The sequence below is a fragment of the Sinohyriopsis cumingii genome, chromosome 4 (assembly GCF_028554795.1).
Source record: "Sinohyriopsis cumingii isolate HCF-2022 chromosome 4, ASM2855479v2, whole genome shotgun sequence".
In the NCBI taxonomy this organism is placed as follows: domain Eukaryota; kingdom Metazoa; phylum Mollusca; class Bivalvia; order Unionida; family Unionidae; genus Sinohyriopsis; species Sinohyriopsis cumingii.
The window spans coordinates 69,312,703-69,333,040 of record NC_142964.1 but is presented as its reverse complement, the minus strand read 5'-3'; the positions used below and the strand labels follow the sequence as shown (position 1 = coordinate 69,333,040).

The window sequence follows — 20,338 nt, the reverse complement described above, 5'->3', positions numbered from 1 at the left end:
TAGTTTAAAGTTTCATGAGTGCATTTTAATAGTATTGCCTACACTATGAAGATTCATTTCCGTATTTGAATGGCTGGCAAAGTTAGTGAACTTTGTGCGATTTCAACATTTCCCCAACACACAGAAGCGGTCTTTTTCATTAGTCGTATGCACAGTTTTCCTAGTAGTGAACAATTTCATGTCAATCCAAGTAGCTGAAAGGGATGTAAATGTATATAGTGATTAGTTGCACTTTTATATGTATTTCATTTTCTTGTTAATAAAACCTTTAATATGAGAGGAAGATGCCTGTTTCAGGGTCCGTCTTGAGTGGTGTAAAATGTGTGTTGGTCAAGGTTGCTGTTAACGGACCCGCCGTTTTGCCATGCAGTGTGCAAACTCCAGGCGATAATACGGTAAATTGTTGTTTCGCCATTTCTTCTTTTTATAGCAATACTTACTTTTTATTAAATAAAAATATGAAAGGGATTTCTGGAACGTAATATGAATGAGGTCATGCGGTATGCATAGGCATTATCTACTGCTAAATAGTCTCATTAAGTTAACGTTGTTGCTAGCGGTCAATATCTTGCGGTATTGACCGTTACGCGAGCAAAATAATAACCGCTTCTGTGTATTGTAAACGTGCCTGCATTCGATGAACTACTTTTGGCAAACTTTACAAGTTCCAGTGGTTTTCAAAACCAGTCACTTCTATTTAGACATGGGATTGAGCACTACATGCAAGGTGTACTTACCGCCGAAATTGAAGAACTTAATAACGCAAAACTACGCGCCTCCTAAATTGAAGATTTGACAACGGAAAAATTCCAATAAGCATTTCGTATTTTAAGTATTGCAGAAAGACATATTAGCATATTATGTTTACGAAGAGCTTAACTAAGTTGAAATAACAATCAAGAGGTAGATTAAAATGACTTTAAAAAGTCATAAAAATAAATGATGGAATAACGCAAGAGTTTGAAATTATCTTGTTACTCTTAACACACATACATGACTTCTGAGTTGCTCGGCATAGGGATAATATCCAAAAATGGATAGTAAATCGCCAGATAACATGCATAGGTTTTTGACTAACAATTGAAAAATATTGGTCCCGAGTGAATATTGCAAAGGATGCACAACCTTTTATTATATACTTAATAACAAGCATATTAATCGTTCTATTATATTAAATGAATAATGCAATTGAACAGTACAATTATATTTTATTTAATATTTATATCTTGTTCAATTTATGAATGTAACTTGAGCACCGCACACTCTTATACATTAATTTACTGACATGAAAGCTCACGTCAGCAGTGAACAAAACTTAGCTTGCTTAAGACTATGAAATGTTATGAAGCCAAAAAATAGATACGAGAAAAGAATTTTCATATAAGGGAAAAAAATATGACTCAACACATTAATCGAAATTGAAGGTTCGCTTATGAGAAGATGCGCCAGAAAGAAAAAAAATCATCGAATGTGGTCTTTGTGGGCGACATTGTTGTTTTTAGATGTTGCTGTCATGGCGGAAAAAGTACTAGTAGAGAGCCAGTTTTTGAACAGTAGCGTGTGTCAGGATTGAAGAATATTCATTCTGCTCCTTTACGCTTAGTTTGAGTCGTACGCCGTGATTGATGAAATAATTTGGTGTCCTGTCATCGGCATGATTTTTTTTTGGTGATGGTTGTTGTTGTTGTTCTAGGGTTTAACGCCATTTTTCAGCACAATATAGGCTATACATGGCGGCCAGTATAACTGGTGGAGGAAGAAGCCTGGAAAACCCAGGGAAGAACCATCGACCCACGAGAAGCTACTGGCAGGCTTTCCCACGTACCCACGCTAGCTGAGCCTTGGACTCGAACCCACGCAGACAAAGGTGAGATGGCAGTGATCCGGAACGGTCAGCGCTTTAGACCACTCGGCCACTCGGGGCCCCTTTTTGTGATGGCACTCCGGCTTTTGAGAGTGTGGTAACTGTTGTTTTTTTGACGGAGTGATTCGTGATTCTACTCTAAAGTCCCGCATTTTCAGCAGCAACTTTCATCGGCGTCCCTAGGGTATTGTGTACCATCGACGTTGGGTAATACCTGTAGAGAAGGATTGATATTCAGTTTGAAGTCGTTGTTTCACGAGATTTCAAGGACTGGTTAAAACAATATTATTCAGAATGAATAAAAGTGCAACGTTTACGTGAAACAAAATATGCTCCTGAGCCTGTTGATTGATACATTGTATTCAGGGTAAGTATGACGTGCTCTCTCTCTCTCTGTTTTTTTTCTTGCAATTTTAGGTAGTTGTACACATATTCATAGTTTCTACATTTAATTTTGGTGGAGGCTCCAGTAGATATTTTATTTGCAAATTTCATTTTGGATGAGAGCTATCGTAAACATCATCAGTCTCATACAGCGGATTCTCTGGTATTGGGTGTCGGGTATAGAGAGCTAATGTAACTCATGGCCTGTGGTGACGTCGGCGGCAGAACTCTTTGAAAAGGGCGATTGGATCCCTTTCCTTCTGCATTTCTATCAAAAATATTTTCGGCACCGTGGCTCAGAATTCATTTTGATTCCATCAATAGTTTTGCTATCTCTTTCGTTTTACTCCAGGTATTCTTCCCCGACGGGTGTTATTACCAATTGTATGTCTCAAAACTGCGGTTTGCAATGCTCGTCTCTACCCTTTAATCTAATCAGCTTTCCAAAAGAAAAGAAAAGACTATGCGTTGCAGTGTTTTGGAGTTCCAAAATTTATTTTGTTTGCTTCAAAATGCTCGTCCTCATCATCTTTAGAGAACGTTTCACTAGCATTAGCTAGGCTGCCTTTCACTGACTTTCAGAGCTTTTCCTGCTTTGTGAAATTCCCTATCGCAAAGTGAATGCGTGTGTGTGTGTGTGTCCCTTATCTTTTAAATATCTTTCAATAGTATTGTTCAATGCCTGCAGTGAAGTGGGTTCATATTCAAAGCCGTCATGTTTGATTATAGAAACAAAACGTTCACTATTGTAATTCAGTGGAGGTTAATGAATGTTTTCTATTGTCCTAGGCTCACATCCCAAAACCATCGTTGAACATTTTTTTACATTTCGTTGCGTCGCCGCTTTGGTATTGTGCTTTTTCTGATTTTCGTTGAAATTTTCCGCGTCACCTGGATTTTTGTAATGCTCTTTTGTCTCCACCTTCATCTCTTCCTCACATGGTTGAAAAATAAATTTATCTCTTCTTGACTCATCTTGACGCGGTCAGCGTTCGTTGCCATTTGTGTGTGTGTGTGTGTGTGTGTGTGATTTAGATTTTTAACGTATCTTTAGCAATTTTTCAGTTATATCCCTACGATGTCTGCAATGTGACAGTTTATAGTGATGTCAAGCCAGAGGCAGCGTTAGTAGTACGCGGGGCCTAGGGCAGACCATGACCGCGCGGGGCCAGGGTATCGGTATCTCGATTGGTATGCTAGACTAGATCAACTGTTAATTGCGTTACGAAGCTGACTAAGTTAACTTCGCAACTTTGCGTGCATTACGTGCGGCCTGTATCAGCGTTTCCAATTTACCGGAGAATATAGCTTGACAAACTCATAAGGACAACCTTAGGCCTGAAGTGCGGGGCCTCCTCAAGAGCGGAGCCTGGGGCGGTCGCCCCACTTGCCACCCCCAAACGCCGGTCCTGTGTCTAGCAGTGGGGCATCATGCCGTAGACATGTAGCATGATGTCCCACCCAGTCACATTATCCTGACACCAGGCCGACCAGTCCTAACACTAACCTCTTAATGCTGAGCGCTTAACGAGGCAGCTGTTAGTATTTTTGTAAGTCTTTGGTATGACGCGGCGGGGGTTCGAACCCACGACCTCCCGCGTCCGAGGCGGACGCTCTAACCACTAGGCCACCGGAGCGGTTCGTTGCCTTTTATATTTCGACGTGTACAACAGTAATTCTTCGAACGCAGGCACGTAATTTCCATACAAGGAAGCGGTGAATATTCATATTTATCTCCAGTTATTACCTCTGGGCATTGACCCATAGCAGCAATGTTAAATTAATAGGATTTTATGAAGTATATAATAAAGTGGCTCATTTAGCGGCTATGACGCAGAGTGCTACTTATGGCTTCGGTTAAACTAAAATGGCGAGGGTAGTGTGGAATACCGATCGCGTTATAGATCAGCTGGCCACCAGATGTACACAAAGTCTGTAACCCTTTCTACCTGACACCAGTGCTGGAGAATCAATAGATTTATCATCATGATAAAACCATCTGTCATACAAATTAAATTAAAAAATTGAATGCAGCCAAAGATTTAAATTGCAAGGAGAATATACAAAATAAATGATTTATAAAAATACTGAAAATAGACGGACAGCTTGTGATCGCAAGGTGCTGTTGTTAGTACGAGAGAAAGAAAGAAAGGAGTGTCAAAATATCCTATGATATAATGTATCATTCAACAATTAATTTGTCACGTAAACAATCCACTTTCATCCACTATGAATGGCATTGTTTTATCCTGTACTCGGAATTTAATGAATCACAACCAACCCCAAAATGAATTTATATCCTTTTTTTCAAAGTATTATCCAAGACCGATGGACTAAATTATCCTGGAATGCGACAGGAGCGTTGAGACAATCTTTTCCTAATGATGTCTTCAATTTTCATTAACGTTTCCAAATATCAATATTTTGTTGTTGTTTCTTTGGCTATATGACATTCCGTCCTCTTCAACTACCATGGTATCTTTAACAAATTAACAAATTACCATCAATAATTGCAGAAGCTCATGACTTGGTACCTCACAAGCTGAAACTTTTCCAAAATCACATTCTAATGAACTAGTCAGCTACAAGTAAGACCTAGAAATTTTAATGGTTATGCTGGTTTAGGTTCATTATCTCATTACCGCTACGGTAGCCAGATTGGTCGAGTCTGCCGGGACGAAAACTTAACTGACACTCCTTTACTTATTGGTGCCTTTCTTATTATTACTCTTTTTACTCTCCTATCGCTACCGTCTTTACTTTATCTTTATCAACGCAACACCCATTGCTTAAAAGTCATGTATGACTGCGTCAACGTATTAGCAGCAGAGGGGCTGTACAGACCGAAACTATTTTCACAATAAACCCCTCCAGGAAACTATTCCTCGATAGAGGGCTTATTTCGACGAAATAAACCCTTCTATTCAGAATACAGGACAAAAAAAAATGTCCCCGATCCCTCGAAGAGTTTTCGCGGGGAAATTAAATCGTGGACAAATAAATAATGGCAAATATTGGAGAAGCATTCACAACTAGATTGGCACGACAACGACTAGCCGCGATTAAAAAATTTATTCCGGTCCATGATTCCGTTAAAGAAAAATTACGAGCAAGACAAGAAGCGCGAGTTGAGTTTGCAACATCTGCGGAGGAATTATTTAAGCCTATTACAGCAGCTACTGGTGAAGTTAAAACTGCAATTGTAGGAAAAACTGATCCTGCTGACCCTACCAAAACAAAACGAGGGTTACTTCAAGCAGTAGAAGAACTTAAACAGCAACAGGCAGATGAAGGTGCTGTAGTTGATCCAGGTGCCGCCGGAGTAGTGACAGTTGCTAAGGAAACATTTATTAATAAATTTACCGAAGATGGTATTACTGAGATAAAAAATATTCCACTTACTAGCGTGGATGAACTTAAGGAGTTTTCTACTTGGATTGTCTTAAATTATCCTAACCGGCAAAATTTTCTAAAACCAGGAGCTGCCTCGGGTATAACCCAGGCTGATTGGAGGGATTATGTTTACAAAGTAAACCGAGGTATTTCTCGAATATCTAGCACTGATGATACCTATAATTTTATAAAAACTGGCGTAATTGGGGTTAATAAGGAACTAAGAGACCAACAAATGAAGGCAAAGGAAAGGGAAAGGCAGGCAAAAATACAGGAAATGGAAATGAAAATGCAGGAAAGGGAGGAAGAAAAAAAGAAAAAAATACAGGAAAAGGAAATGAAAATGCAGGAAAGGGAGGAAGAAAAGAAGAAAAAAATACAGGAAAAGGAAATGAAAAAACAGTCGAGACTACAGGAGAAGAAACCACCAGCTCTAAAAATAGACCCCGCAATAACACTGCCTGATCCAGTGCCTGAAATTTCATCACCTGAACAAATGGGCGCTAGCGCTCCTGATGATGATTTTACCACTCCTGTTTCGTCGCCCATCCCCCCCGATATATCAGAAGAGGAAATACTGAAAAGCAAAATAAAAGAATTACAAAATGAATTAAAAGATTTAAAGGAGGAAAGGGAAAAATTACAAAAAGGAATACCGAAAAAGGGTACCTACTCTAAGGTAGAAAAGATAGAAAAAAGGGAAAGATCTGTATTTGATGAAATTGTTAAAACATCAGCAAAACTAAAGAAAAAAATGGGAAAAGGATACACCGGTCGCGGATATAACAACCACATCTGTCCTGACAATATCGTCAATGACGTATCACGGTTAGAAGTTCTCATAGGAGGAAAACGCGCCGGAAACAACTCTCCGGAAATTATAAATGAAGCCGCAGATATCTGTCAGAGACTATTTCAGCGTGGCATTATGGATATCGGCGTTTACCGGGGACTCATTGATGAACTCGCAGACGGTTACCACAGCGACTAGCAAATTTAGTTAGAGAAACAATAATTAAATAAAATGATCGTGCACAATTCTCAACCTAGACACGCTAGCGTGTTACCAGTCCGCGTAGTGAACTCGCGATTACCAGTCTACAGAGCAACCTACGGAGATGGTCTCGGTGATACAATTACTGGTTTGTTTTCAAGAATAGCCCCTAAGGTGATCCCGATTGCAAAACAATTGTCGATGAAAGCTATTGATGTTGTCAAGGATAAAGCCCTTGGATCTGTTGGTGATCTCGCCGGGAAGGCATTCGCGTCAATCAAGGACAGACTGTCACGGTTAATTCGCAGATCAAAAAAACCGCCACCGGTGAAACTGGCCAGTACTGAACTTATGCCCGCGGACGTCAGTAAAGTAATAAATCAGGCTGCCAATCAAAAACTTGCAGAGCTTGTAACCCAAACACCCGAACAAATAAATACAAGCCTGATATCAGGAAGCGGATTTCGTTTTAGAAGACAATAATTTTATATAATGTTCAAACCTATATCTGATCCAGCGTTCGATATGGATGCACCAACACTAAAAGATGAGTCCGTGCGCGATTATCAGTATTATTCTTATGAGGCAACAGTACCTAATCAACGCGGACGAATTGAATTACGAGTCCAGGATACAAGTAGATATTTCCTGCCCGCTGAAGCATTTCTTGAAGTCACGGGTGAACTTGTAACAGATGTTGCCGCTAATACAGCATACGGAGCTAATGTTCGAGTTGGTTTTGTTAACAACGGTATCATGGCGCTGTTCAAAAGTGCTTCATACAGCATTGACGGAAGAGAAATTGAAATAATTCAGGATAATGTTGACGTTGCTACAACAATCCTGGGATTAGCGAGATACTCAGATGATTACACTAGATCAGCTGGTCCGACTATGATGTTCGCTAAGGATAATTCTGATCATCCTGAACACAGATCTACTATTCAAGTACAAACAGGACTAGGCACTGCTGCAGACCCGCAACCGGCTGGATTTGAGGCCAGGCCAGGTGCTGCATTTCCAATATTAAGGCCTAGTCCAGATTACAATTTAGGTTTTGCTACACGTAAATTAATGTTATCAGGTGAACGTAGGAGATTTTCATGCGCAATTCCACTGTCTCACATCTTTGGATTTTGCAGACATGTCAGAAAGGTTATTTTTGGAGCCAATCATACAGTTGTACTTAACCGAAAAAGTGATGACGTTGACGCTATCTGGCGAGAAGACGGTGTTGCTGGCGGTAAAGTAATATTATCCAAGCTTGCTTTGTGGATGCCAGTGATGTCCCCATCGATCACTGAAGAGCAACGATTACTCTCTTTCATGGACACAGGTGGTAAATCACTGATATCGTGGTTAACAACATCAACAGATTCCATTCAAGGTGCCGGTGCTGGGCAGTTCACGTGGCACATAGCATCACAACAGGGAATATCAGCGCCGCGACATATTTTTGTTGCACTCCAGCAAAATGCGAGGTTGTCTTCCCAACTACAGAGTAATATGATATTTGACAAACTTGGTGTCTCTGAGGTTTCGCTGCGAATAAACGGGCATCAGGAACCATCCGAGGATATACTGATAGATTATGAGCGAAATGAAGTTGCACGGGCGTATCATCGTTTGATGACATTTATGGGACGTGATCAAAATATTGATACCGGGTTGCAGATATCACAACTGGATTTTACAACGCTGTATCCGATTTATTACTTTTCGCTGGAACATTTGGATCTAACAAAACAATCTGTCGTTGATATACACTTCAAAGCTCGTGTAGGTGAGTTTCCCCTCGGCCCGCCTGCTGGTTTTAGAGCGATCGCTGTCATACTCTCCGATAAAGCAATGCTGCTTGAAGGTGTTGGCGGACGAATGAGAGTTATTGACGCTCCAATCGAGAATATGTAACGCAATTAAAATCAAACTTAGGATATAATGTCATACAGTCACGTTAATGTCACCTTGACTTCCGGTCAAACGAAGAAATTGCAATCGAAGAACGCAGGCACGTGCGGGACATCAATAACGTTGCGACGAGATCAACTTGTTGGTGGTCCAAACAAGCTGTCGTTGACTAATACTCAGCTTAAACATTTTAATAAGGCACTAACAGCAAAAACCGGTGTCCGACTTGATTTCTCTGCTGCAGCTATCAAGGACATGACTAAAACCGGTGGAATATTTCCCCTCATCCCAATACTAGCTGCTGCAATTCCAGGATTACTTGGCGCAGCGGCAAAAGCTGCAGCGTTAGGTGCAGTTGGAACCGCAGCTGGAATGGCACTAAAGAAGGCAACCGGAAACGGATATAAGGGGGGGCGCGTCGGTCTAAGATTATCGGGAACTCCATCACCAGCGGCAGCACAGGCGATAGCACTCGGTGCACTTGGACCGGCAGCTGGAATGGCACTAAAGAAGGCAACCGGACACGGGTACAAAAAAAAGGGACGCGGTCTAAGACTACCAGGAACTCCACCATCATGGTATCCAAAAAAATTCTAACGCCGTTGAGCAATTTTGATTTACTCGATGCTGTTAAAAAATTGCGTATAAAACATTTCCGGGGGGTATTTATGCGAGATCAATTACCGACGCGGCCGCGGAATCCAGAAACTGGCATTATCAATCTCGACAACAAAGATGGTCCTGGAACTCACTGGGTTGCTTACGCGATCGATCCACGTGGAATTATCTATTTTGATTCGTACGGTTTAGCACCGCCAGTTGAGTTTCTCAGGTATGTCCGCGGAGTGCCTCGCACTCTCAACAGCAGATTTTATAATGTTCCAGTGTGGCAGTCGACGCTACCAACACAAACATTAATTGATCCGCCCATTTGTGGTCGCGAAGTATTGAACGTTCTTGATGCAATCTCAAGAAATCCAGCAACTCCTCCGCATCGAGCAGTGTATGAATATACCGCATCGAGAAATGCTAGTGTTTCCCATGCTAGCATTTGAAAAACAGCAATAAGAATAATGGTTGATATTTACGGAAGACCTTCCGCGCGAAGAGGTAAATCAAGCACAGATGTTGATCTCTCAAAATATGCGACCCGAGATGAAATCGATAATCTTTTGAATATAGCTGGAGTTGACCCAGATGAAGTTGCTATTTTTCAAGACAGGCAAGGAAAACTAAGAACGAGCAACATTAAGTGGAATGATATAATTCGCAGAGTTCTTGGAGCTATCAAGGATAACTTCGTTGCATTTAGTGATGGCGGCCGGATCAAGGACTCGAATATATCAATCGCAAGCATCAAAGACAGTATTGATAAAGGTGTTGACAAGTGCGTGAAAAAAACCGGTGACACAATGACCGGCGAACTCAGCATGAGCGGCAACAAAATAACCGTTCTAAAAAATCCGGAAGGTCTCGAAGATGCCGCAAATAAACAATACGTCGACGCGCAGTACCAACTCGTTGCTGGCCTAGTCAGCGACAAAGTAACAAAATCCGGCGACGTAATGACCGGCGGACTTGACATGAGCGGCAACAAAATAACCGCGTTAGCGAATCCCGAATCCGACCAGGATGCGTCAAACAAACAATACGTGGACATCGTCAACGGTAAACTAAATACGCTGCGTGCAGAGTATGATGTTCACGTGGGCGCGTTTACAAGACTTCGAAGAAACTTCACAAAAACTGATGAGACCGTGGATAAGTTCTTTGGGGATCCTCCAGTCGTCGATGTAAAACTCGCTGATGTAAAGACCGACATTAACACGATCAAACAAACACAGCACGATATAGTATCGGGTATTCCTGATATCGTTAACAAAACCAGTTTGATTAAAGTTCCCACTGGAGTTACTCCCGGGCATATCACCAACATCGTATTCACGGTATCATCGGGATTCGCAACATGGTCACGACAAAATAACACTATTAAATATACAGCAACAGCCACCGGTGTTTACAGGTTGTCTGTGTTTTCAGCCGCTAAATTTGAAATCTTCACAACATATCCTTGGAGACATTCCACCGATAAGTATTCGGGGGTTTGCACTGTAATACTAAACAGCAACGCCGAGGAAACATTTATGCTTTGAAGCCGAGGACGATAGTTTAACAGCAACATCTTACTGGTGGTGTTTGGAATTCGTCGCTGCAACGCCTCAATTGGTTACGTAATTGAAAATTACCAGTAATTTTAAATAATGTCAACGTTGAAATCCGAAGGATTTCCAGATGCTCAACAATATCGATACAATCAAGTCCGTGAGTGGCAATCTGAGTTAAAAACTGTCATCGACGCGACGTCCCAAAAAGTAAAAAAATACCGCAGACGCATAACAGTGTTAGACGTTATGGTTTATTCAGTATCCGCCGTTGTTGCATCCGCGGGAGTAATACTATCAGCGGTCACTCCGGTAACAGCAGTAGTCGCTGCCACGATCTCTGTTTGTACGACCACTACCGCGGCAGGAGTTTTCGGCATCATAGCAAAAAAAATATCCTCGTGTGCTAACACAAAATTACACGATTACACGACAAAATTAAATACAGCCACGACCGCATATCAGAAATTATCATCGCTGATATCATCATCGTTAGACGTGCAATCCAGCGACGCCGCGTCGATATCAGATTCTGAATTTAAACTAATGTCAGATGCGTACAATGACTATTTGAAAACTAAACAAATAAATAATGTCACTGATGGCAACGCCACAAGAACTGCTTCAACAAATAGTCACAAACACAACACCGGTAAGGACCACAATGATCTCAGTGTCCTCGACGACACCAGAATTCGGTATTAATTTTCGAACTCCAATTCGTGTGAATGAAATCGCATTAGCAAAGCTCAGTGTGTATCACAGCTGGCCTAATGTCAGAGCGGCATTATTTGGTGGTCAGCAGCCAAATAATTCGTTTGTGTTTTCGTGGAAAAGCAAAGCCGACTCTGACGAATTCGACTGGGATACAATTACGCTACCCACTGGGAGTTATCAGATCGAAGAAATCAACGCGGAGATACAACGCCAAATAAAACGAATCACCGGCAAGGAAGCCAAAATATCTGTGACCGCGCACGAACCAACGCTGTCTGCGGTCATTGAAATCTCAACACCGGGATACGCTGTGGATATTTATAGCAGCTCTCTTCGAACAGTATTAGGATGGCCACAAAAACGACCCGAGGTCGAACCGGGTCCACCAAAACCTGAAAAATCGGATTTCGAGACCGATAAACAAGAACTGCACGACCTCGTGTACGGCGAGCATTTATTATTTCCAGATCAATTACGATCAGGCCAAGCCCGGTTTTCAACATTAGATAGACACCCCTTGGATATAATATATGTAATTTTCGAAGACGGGAGATTCCGTGAATACCTTCCAGAAGACATAGAAGCTCATTTTTTTAATCCGATCAAACAAGCACATAAACAACAGCTAGACCTGTTGCGAGTATATTTTCAAGATTATATCTCTGATATAACAAAACCACGCACGAACATTATCACCACCATAGAAAAACTAAACAAACTCGTATCCACGATGGAATTTATGAATCAAAAAGTAATTCAGAATCTACTGGATCTCAAAGGCGATTATGGAACCCAAAAAAGATCGAATTTTGCATCCCGATTTGGTATTCCCGTGAAGGATATTTCAGATTTTAAACTTCCTGGATATAACACGCACACGCTGAGAAAATCAGTCTCTGATCTCATCGCGGAATCTTTTGAAGATATTTCCGACGCGTACTCGCGAACAAAACCACAACCTGTTATTTTAAGACACGACAACAGTACAGCATCCGATGGCAGACACATCTCCGTCGGGATCGTTTCGATCACAGATGTGGTCGCGGTCAATCTTGTATGTGACGTCATCGACGGTAGCTACAGCGCTAGCGCTGACACAACGATGGCGACGCAGGGGTTTATCCTGTATACGTTCACACCAAAAGATCCACCGGGTTTTTTGATTGTGCAAGAACCAATCAATGTGGTCTATCTGCGGTGTAATAATCCGTGGTTGTCAACGATAAATTTCAAACTCGTCGACCAACGGGGGAATTTGTTGGACCTGCGTGGCGAGACTGTTAGTATAAACCTACTGGTGAAATCCTGAAACTCGAAGAGTTTCTCACGCAGAGCGTTTCCACATTTAAAAAATTGCAGTTGTGTATAATGCACGAGTATATCCATATCCGAGTTCGCGTACATGACAAACAAATTCTCAACGCGGCAATCAGGACTGCATTTGGAACCGCTGGCGTTTCTGGAAACTCAAAGAGTTTCTCGGAACAGTATTCGGAACTTGACACTGTCGAGTTCCCCGTCGGAATAGTCGTTGACGACCACGGCAACGAAGACTTCTTGTTGACACGGCCACAACAAGAACAGTTACAGAAGTATCACACGATCACAGTTTTTTGTGACCGAGAACACATCATGAACTATTCTCATTCGTGTATTGATGCTGAAACACTCAAGCAAATTTTGAAACTCTAGCGTGGAAACTCAAAGAGTTCTGAGAAGTCTAAAGACTTGAGAAGTCCTTTGGACTTCCATGCTTGCATATCCAGAAACGCTAGCGTTTCCACAGTAGAATTTCAAAGACAAAAAAAAAATAATACTTTTTTTTTACCATTGGGTTTCCAATGGGGGAAGACATTTCCACGTTAGACTTCCACAGAAATGCTTGCATTTCCAGAAATGCTTGCATTTCCAGAAACGCTCTCGTTGGAAGTCGCAGAAATGCTTAATGTATCCAGAAGTCCTTGCATTTCTGGAAACGCTAGCGTTTCTACGTCGGAATTCTTTATTTGACTTTTTAATTTTCTCACTCTGGAGTTAATTAATTTTTGAGTCTCATACTCGTGTGATAGTGTAAGACGAATACTTTCAACTGCACGCGTCAACGGGATAAATTCAGATACCTGTTCGTCAGTAACCGTGGCAAGTGATTTGTAAATGCGATTTTGCAACTTCTTAATGAACCTGTATCTCGCGGGAAGAGTATTCTTCTTCGTTGATAGCTCATTCAAGGTTTCAAAATCTGACATAATTGTTTCAGCGTCTGTTAAAATATTAAACCCCCGATTTTTCAATTTTTGAATTTCATCAATTACGACATTAATACTCGTGCGATTCATATATTATAACTATTTTTTTTTATCTAACTGAGAAGTCTTAGACTTACAAAGTTGAAACATTTTTCGTTTTCGAGTTATCGTCGTCGACGATATAACAAAATGAGATTTTTTGTTTTAGTCGTTTTGAAAATGCTGTTTTGTTAATCCCAGCTGCGACATTCTGTACAGAAGGTGGACAAATATCGTAATACTTCGCGGCGGCGTATATCGACCGGAATACTATTTCGTCGCCGGTCTGTGTATTACGACCCCGGACAGGTCTTGCAACTTTTTTACTACGTCCTGTTTTACCCGACAGGCAGTTCTTGCTCTGGGTGACCATGCGAAGATTGTTTATAGAGTTATCAAGTATATCACCGTTAATGTGATCAACAACAAAACCATCCTTGATCAGTCCATGATGACATTCGTAAACGAAACGGTGACATAAATACTTCCTTGTGGGGCTAGTAAACACCAAATAACCAGCATTATTTGCAGCACCGATTGGCTTCTTCAGCCTACAGTTTCGTACTACCCCATCGTGATTTGCTTCATATTTAGGAATAGTTGGATGTGGAACAAATTTTTGTTCGGGGACGAATTCTTGATTCATTATACTATAAGCAAATCATTTATCTAATTCATAATTTATCTGAAAACTTATTTATGTAATCACGCTCCGAGAGAGTGTTCGAGTCTGGATTTTTTTTATAGTAATACCATTTTAGTGCTCGATAGCGTTTTCCACCACACGCTAAACATAATTGCGTTTTCCCCCGTGTTCCAATGCCACATTTGATACACGGCGTCGGTCCTAGACTTCCACGGCGGACCTGTTGAGCATGTTGTCCACAGTATTCGCGCCTGCATAATTTGTTACATGGCACGGTCGAATTTAGTTTGATCCACTTGCATGAGTGCGCTTGCGCACCAGAGAAACTCTTTGAGTTTCCGTTCATTATATATAATATACCTGTCTATTTAAATACTTATCCTAATTATAATAATGAGTTTCTCAAGACTATCCAGAATAAAACCTGCACGGGGTCGATTCGATCTTGACCGGTTAACTTTTGATCGACGACGACGAGAACTCACACTCGTAATTGGTGTTATCAAGAACGCCAAAGAAGAGTTTCGTCGTGATGGTGCTGCACATGTGTGGTCTTCGTATAAAATCATTTCTGGAAACGCGAGCGTTTCTAAGTCAGAGACTTCCAATGCCATCATTGATGGTACCATCAACGATACAATCGCGCGTAACATAATTGGGTATCTCGACGATAGAAGATATTTCATACAGATAAAATTTATTGTTGGAGTCGACGACACGGAAACAGGTGAAACAACGTGGATTATCAGAGACAAACTAGACCCTATTCTTGATGCCCGGCGGGGGAAAACCGTCGTCGTAACCAAAGACTCAAACCCGGGAGTACTTGTTGGGATTGATACACCGTATTATGCCAGAGCGTATCCTGTGACCGCAGTCATTTATGGAATTTATCCGATGAAGAAACCACGCGTTGATAAACTCAAACCGATGAAGATGTCGGAGTCGTTGACGTCATCATTGACAGAGTCAACAGGGATAAAATCCCCAGGGTTGAATTGTGTAGCCGAGCGAGTAATGGAACATTTTAAAAATGCCGCGCGAGGAAACGGCCTAACACCGCTAAGACAGACTAAAATAGCAGCGTGGGCGGCAAAAGTAGTGGATGAAGGAGCGTCAATAAATGATGTTGCCGAGCTCGAACGATTACTAAAATTTCCTATAACGGTTTCATCGTTGACCGGTGAGATATTGTACAAGAGTAAATATGATTCCCGTGGAGCACCAATAACTATTATCGATCATAACAGTCACGCCTGGACTGACTCGGTTAGGATATTTCCTCGAGATCGTGTTGTAAAGTATTATCCGGAATTGGAAAATGCTAGTGGTTCCACGAGCGGAAATGCCAGCATTGAAACTCGAAGAGTTTCCATGTTTGATTTTATTTATCAGATAAGTAAAACCGATCCAGTGTCGGTGTGGTTATTCCGAAGTGACCTCGAGGGAGAGTTTGATCAGTTTGTGAAACCCAACGGGGAGGTATACAGAACGGCGGCATTACATCACGAAATGAAAAAACTCGCAGAAAAATATCATGCGACGAACACTGATACGTTACTGACGCAGTGTTTTACTGTCCCGGGTGTTGTCACGCATATAGCCCGAGAACGAAATTCATGGAGACCAACCCCGAAGAGTTTTCTCGAGGATATTCAACAGAGCTGTATCGAATACGGACACGGTGGTTTGTGGAATACCCAGTATGATCACCGCGATATGATATCCGTGGATATGACGGCGTGTTATCCAGGAAGTTTTCTTGGGCGGGGAGAATGTAGTGAGTATTTTAAACGGTTTGGTCATATTACAAGCTCGATGACAAGAGTAGCTGTTGACGGACCATTGCCTGATTTTGACCTGACCGGGGTTGCTTGTGTGTCGTCGTTTAAATTCGCTACGGGTTTACATGTTGTGTGTTATGCTTGGTTTGGCAGACATTTCGTTGAGAAGCGATGGGCACCAATAGTGTTATTGCGATACATGCTTGACAGTCGAATACTGCTGTCGCTGACGGTCAGTGAAGCGATTATATGCTACTGTCGTCAAACCGAAGTTTGGTTGCCAACTCCGCAAGTCACCGTAGAAATTGAAAATTTCCGAGAATATCCAGAATCGTTTATCGACACTATCATCGAAAGAGCTCCCCGAACTGATGAAAGCACAGCAAAAGATCTAGGACGAAGAATAATAGGAAAATTTACTCAAGGTGGAGCGTATGATCATAAACTACATCATAGTCGATTAATCATGGACGAGGCCGAATTGGATCTTATTGTCGCTGATGCCGCCACGAATAATACGTTTTGTACCCGCGAAGATGTGTTTCTGTCAAACGGGGAAAAATTAGGAACTGTTGTTAGTTATATCGACGGAGAATCATCTCAGTACACACATTTGAGATCTTCGATGCTAGCTTATGTATCAATAAACCTATTGTCGATGATTAATAGGTTTCCCGTTGACGCAGTGAGAGTTGCAACGGATTCATTCTATATCGATAAAAAACACTTAGCGGCGTTGAATAAGGTTATACCGAATGATCCATCGTGGGGTTCATGGAGAATAAAAAATGAAATGTTGCATGGATATTGTGAATCAGCTGATGTTGAAATCGAGGATGAATATCGCGGCGCAGAAATATCTGGGAAATTTTCAATTTCTACGACAACTTCGCTGCCGCCGGTGCACGATCCTGTTGTGAGACACAAAACAGTTTATCTCAACGGGGCTGGTGGTTCCGGTAAAACAACTCGAGCGATAGAATTATTTAGAAACTCTGACATGATTGTGTTGACTCCCACACATAGACTTGCCAGGGAGATGAGACAACGAAAGGTTAACGCGTGTACGTATCACAGTTTTTTCAAATACAGCGGCGGCACGTGGACACCTGAACGAATGGGAACGAAATATATCCCCGAGAAAATAATCTGGGATGAGATAGACACTGTCCCGTTGGATACATTAAAACAGTTTCTGGATTGGTTGCTAAAGAAAAATACCGCAGTGGTGATGTGCGGCGATCATGGTCAACCACCGCCATTTACAGGTGAATCTCCACACACGTGGCTGAAAACTTTTGTAGATTATTATGAGGAAATAACTAACGATGTTAGAGCACTCGATGAAACGCTGAAAGAGTTTAAGGCGTTGATCAGGCTACAAACCGATAAAGTCCAATGTGAGATAATGCGTGAAATAATTCCAGAGACTTCGCTGAGCGACTTTTGGGAAACGTGGAAACCAAGTGATCTCATAGTGGCAAGTAGAAAGATAGTCAGGGACACACTTCAGCAGCGGTTATTTCAGTTACATCAGAAGAAATTTCCAATGCTGGTAGTGCCATTGTGTTATAGACCAGCTGATACGCGATTGCAGAATATTGATGTTGATATTCCAACGCGCGCGTCGTCGGTGGAGAAACAGAATTTAGTATTAAATGATATTGTGTTAGTTGACATCGATGCTGTTGAACAGGCACTAGCGATGAATAAATCCCCGTGGACGCTAGGATACGCTATGACCATCCATAGTTCGCAGGGACTAACTATTTCAGATACAACAGTTTGGATCGTTGATGATCGCATCGAGTGGTCAAATTTAGTTTATTTAGCCGTGTCAAGAGTAAGAAGGATAGCTCAGTTACGAAGAATTGTATTAGATGATGTTATCAACGACAGCATCAACAGATCAATCGCTGATGATACAATAAGAAAGAAATTAGCCGGTTACAAACAGAGCGACAAAAAAAATGGTAGAGAGTTTGATCCAAGTTTGGATGTTGAATTTGTAATACAATTACAACAACAGCAGAATAATCACTGTGCGAGTTGTAATTGTTTATTGCTGTGGCAGTATTCGAAAAACGACCCAAGGCAATTCACCGTAGATAGAATAGATAGCAGTCGCGGTCATACACGTGAAAATGTGATGTTGACCTGTCTTGAGTGTAACCGACGCAGAGGTGTTGCTGCAGTTATTTAAGTGATCGTGGCGGTAATTGTGTATCCGTGGGAATCACCTGAAGTTGCTCGCGTGTAAATCCACGCTGAGGAGCAGTCGAATCTAATCTGTAGATTGCGTTTCTCCCAGTTGATCTTGTTATGCTGGATATCTTGTGTGTGGTAACACTCCATGTGGGATCGGTTGCTCTTTTTTTTCCTCCTTCTAGTTCGCCCTGTTCGTATAAATACCTAACGGTGACATTACCCAGCAACGGGGACGCTAGCGTCGTTGGCTGCGTTGAAACACGTTCACTGACGCGGGGTATATATTTTTTTGTGATTGCATTTACAGGTCTCATGTTTGTTGTTCTGGTAATTTCATTATTCAGTGCGGCTATCACGTTTGGCAGTCTTGCAACCCATTCACGAGATCTCGTATCGTAAATGAATTCCCTCGCGTACTGGTATCCGAATAATCTCTCAGCGAGTGTTCTATTAAATCGCTCAACAATTGCCTGATCCCGATGAATTTCAGTATGCCCTCGTCGTATAACAACGTTATGCTGCTTTGTCAGTGATGACACCGCGCCCTGAAATTCCTTGCCAGGATCAACTTGTAATAATCGTGGCCAGTTTAGAGGTCCTCGTTGATAAATTCGTTTAAACGCAGAGGCGACTTCGGACGCTGTTTTAGTCGCTAACGGTTCTGCTTCTTTGTATCTACTGGCAACATCAACTACTGTTAGCGCGTATTTGTATATTTTTCTACGGACAGTATCATGAGGCAGGAATAGTATGTCAGCCTGATGAACTTCATTGGGGGTACTAACATCAAAATGTGCAAAGTTGATTTGTCGAGGTGGTGGTAAGTAGATTTGCCATATTGCTTGTTTTGATAGCCAATTTTTGGCAACCTTGCGTGTTACTTTTGCTGCGCTGGCGAGTTTATTAATTGCTGAGTTACCTCTCCAGTATCCGATTGGGGAATAATAAATCGCTTCCATTGTTATTAATTATCCAGAGCCTAATGCTAATTTAGATTTCATCGCTGATCTTATTAACCAATTAGCGAGTGACTCCTTAAATGATTTATTTTTTATGGCGCTTAGTGCATGAATTAATTTCACATCCGCGATATGCCTGTCTTGTAGATCTTTACTTCGATAAGCAACATCATGTATGTGACACGCTGCGTCGATAGCGTTTATCGGATACTCTCCCGGTTTTGGTTTAGATTGTTCATCAAGTCTGATATCTAGTCGTGTCCCTGGACCGCAGTAATTGTATCCTGGGAGATGCTTTTCTCCGGGATATTTAGCCCAAGGGGTACCTGGAAGTCGTCCGAGGGTTGCTGCGATGTCACCTCCGCTGACTTTGTCAGGCTTTTTTTTTGAAATCTAAATTTTTTTGTGCCACATTGCGTACACGTACCAGAAAGTGCTTGTCTGTTATTTTTTGTTGTAATGGTTGTTATATCGTTTGTGGGGGTTCGTGCCTTACACTTCACACAATATAGATCCATAATTATTATTCCTTATATACAAATGGAAATTACAGATTTTTCTGCGACGCGAAGAAAGGAGCCAGTTAAGCATAATTCAGTGCTACCAAACTCTATCCGCGCGATTATAATTGGGCCATCCGGTTCAGGTAAAACACAGCTGTTGCTGAACTTGATAATGAAGTGGATGAAATGGGACAAACTATACTTGATAGCTCCGTCTGTGGATGATCAACGTTGTTATAACGTTATAAAAGATTTTAATGAGAGTGCAAGCGCGCTGAGTAAAGACGGTGAGGATGTTGTTGAATTTATCACTGATATCGAAGAAGCCCCCAGCGTCGAGGATCTTGATGAATCAATTAACAACCTAGTAGTGTATGATGATGTTATGTTGGACAAGCAAAAAAATTCCGCAAGAATATTTTCCCGGGGACGTCACAAAAACACTGATGTGATTTATGTTACTCAGCGTTATACACAAATTCCTAAAGTAATCAGGGATAATTGTAATCTTCTTGCGATATTCAATGGAGT

General features: G+C 41.5%; 1 protein-coding gene across 1 annotated transcript in view; it reads left to right on the top strand.

The window, feature by feature from the left end:
- LOC149801408 (protein amalgam-like) overlaps positions 1-20,338 on the top strand; it is a 41,113-nt gene that overhangs the window by 6,977 nt on the left and 13,798 nt on the right. Inside the window, exon 3 of the mRNA XM_089955504.1 lies at positions 298-395. Within this exon, the coding sequence (XP_089811630.1) occupies positions 298-395 (98 nt within the window). The remainder of the gene's footprint in view (positions 1-297; positions 396-20,338) is intronic.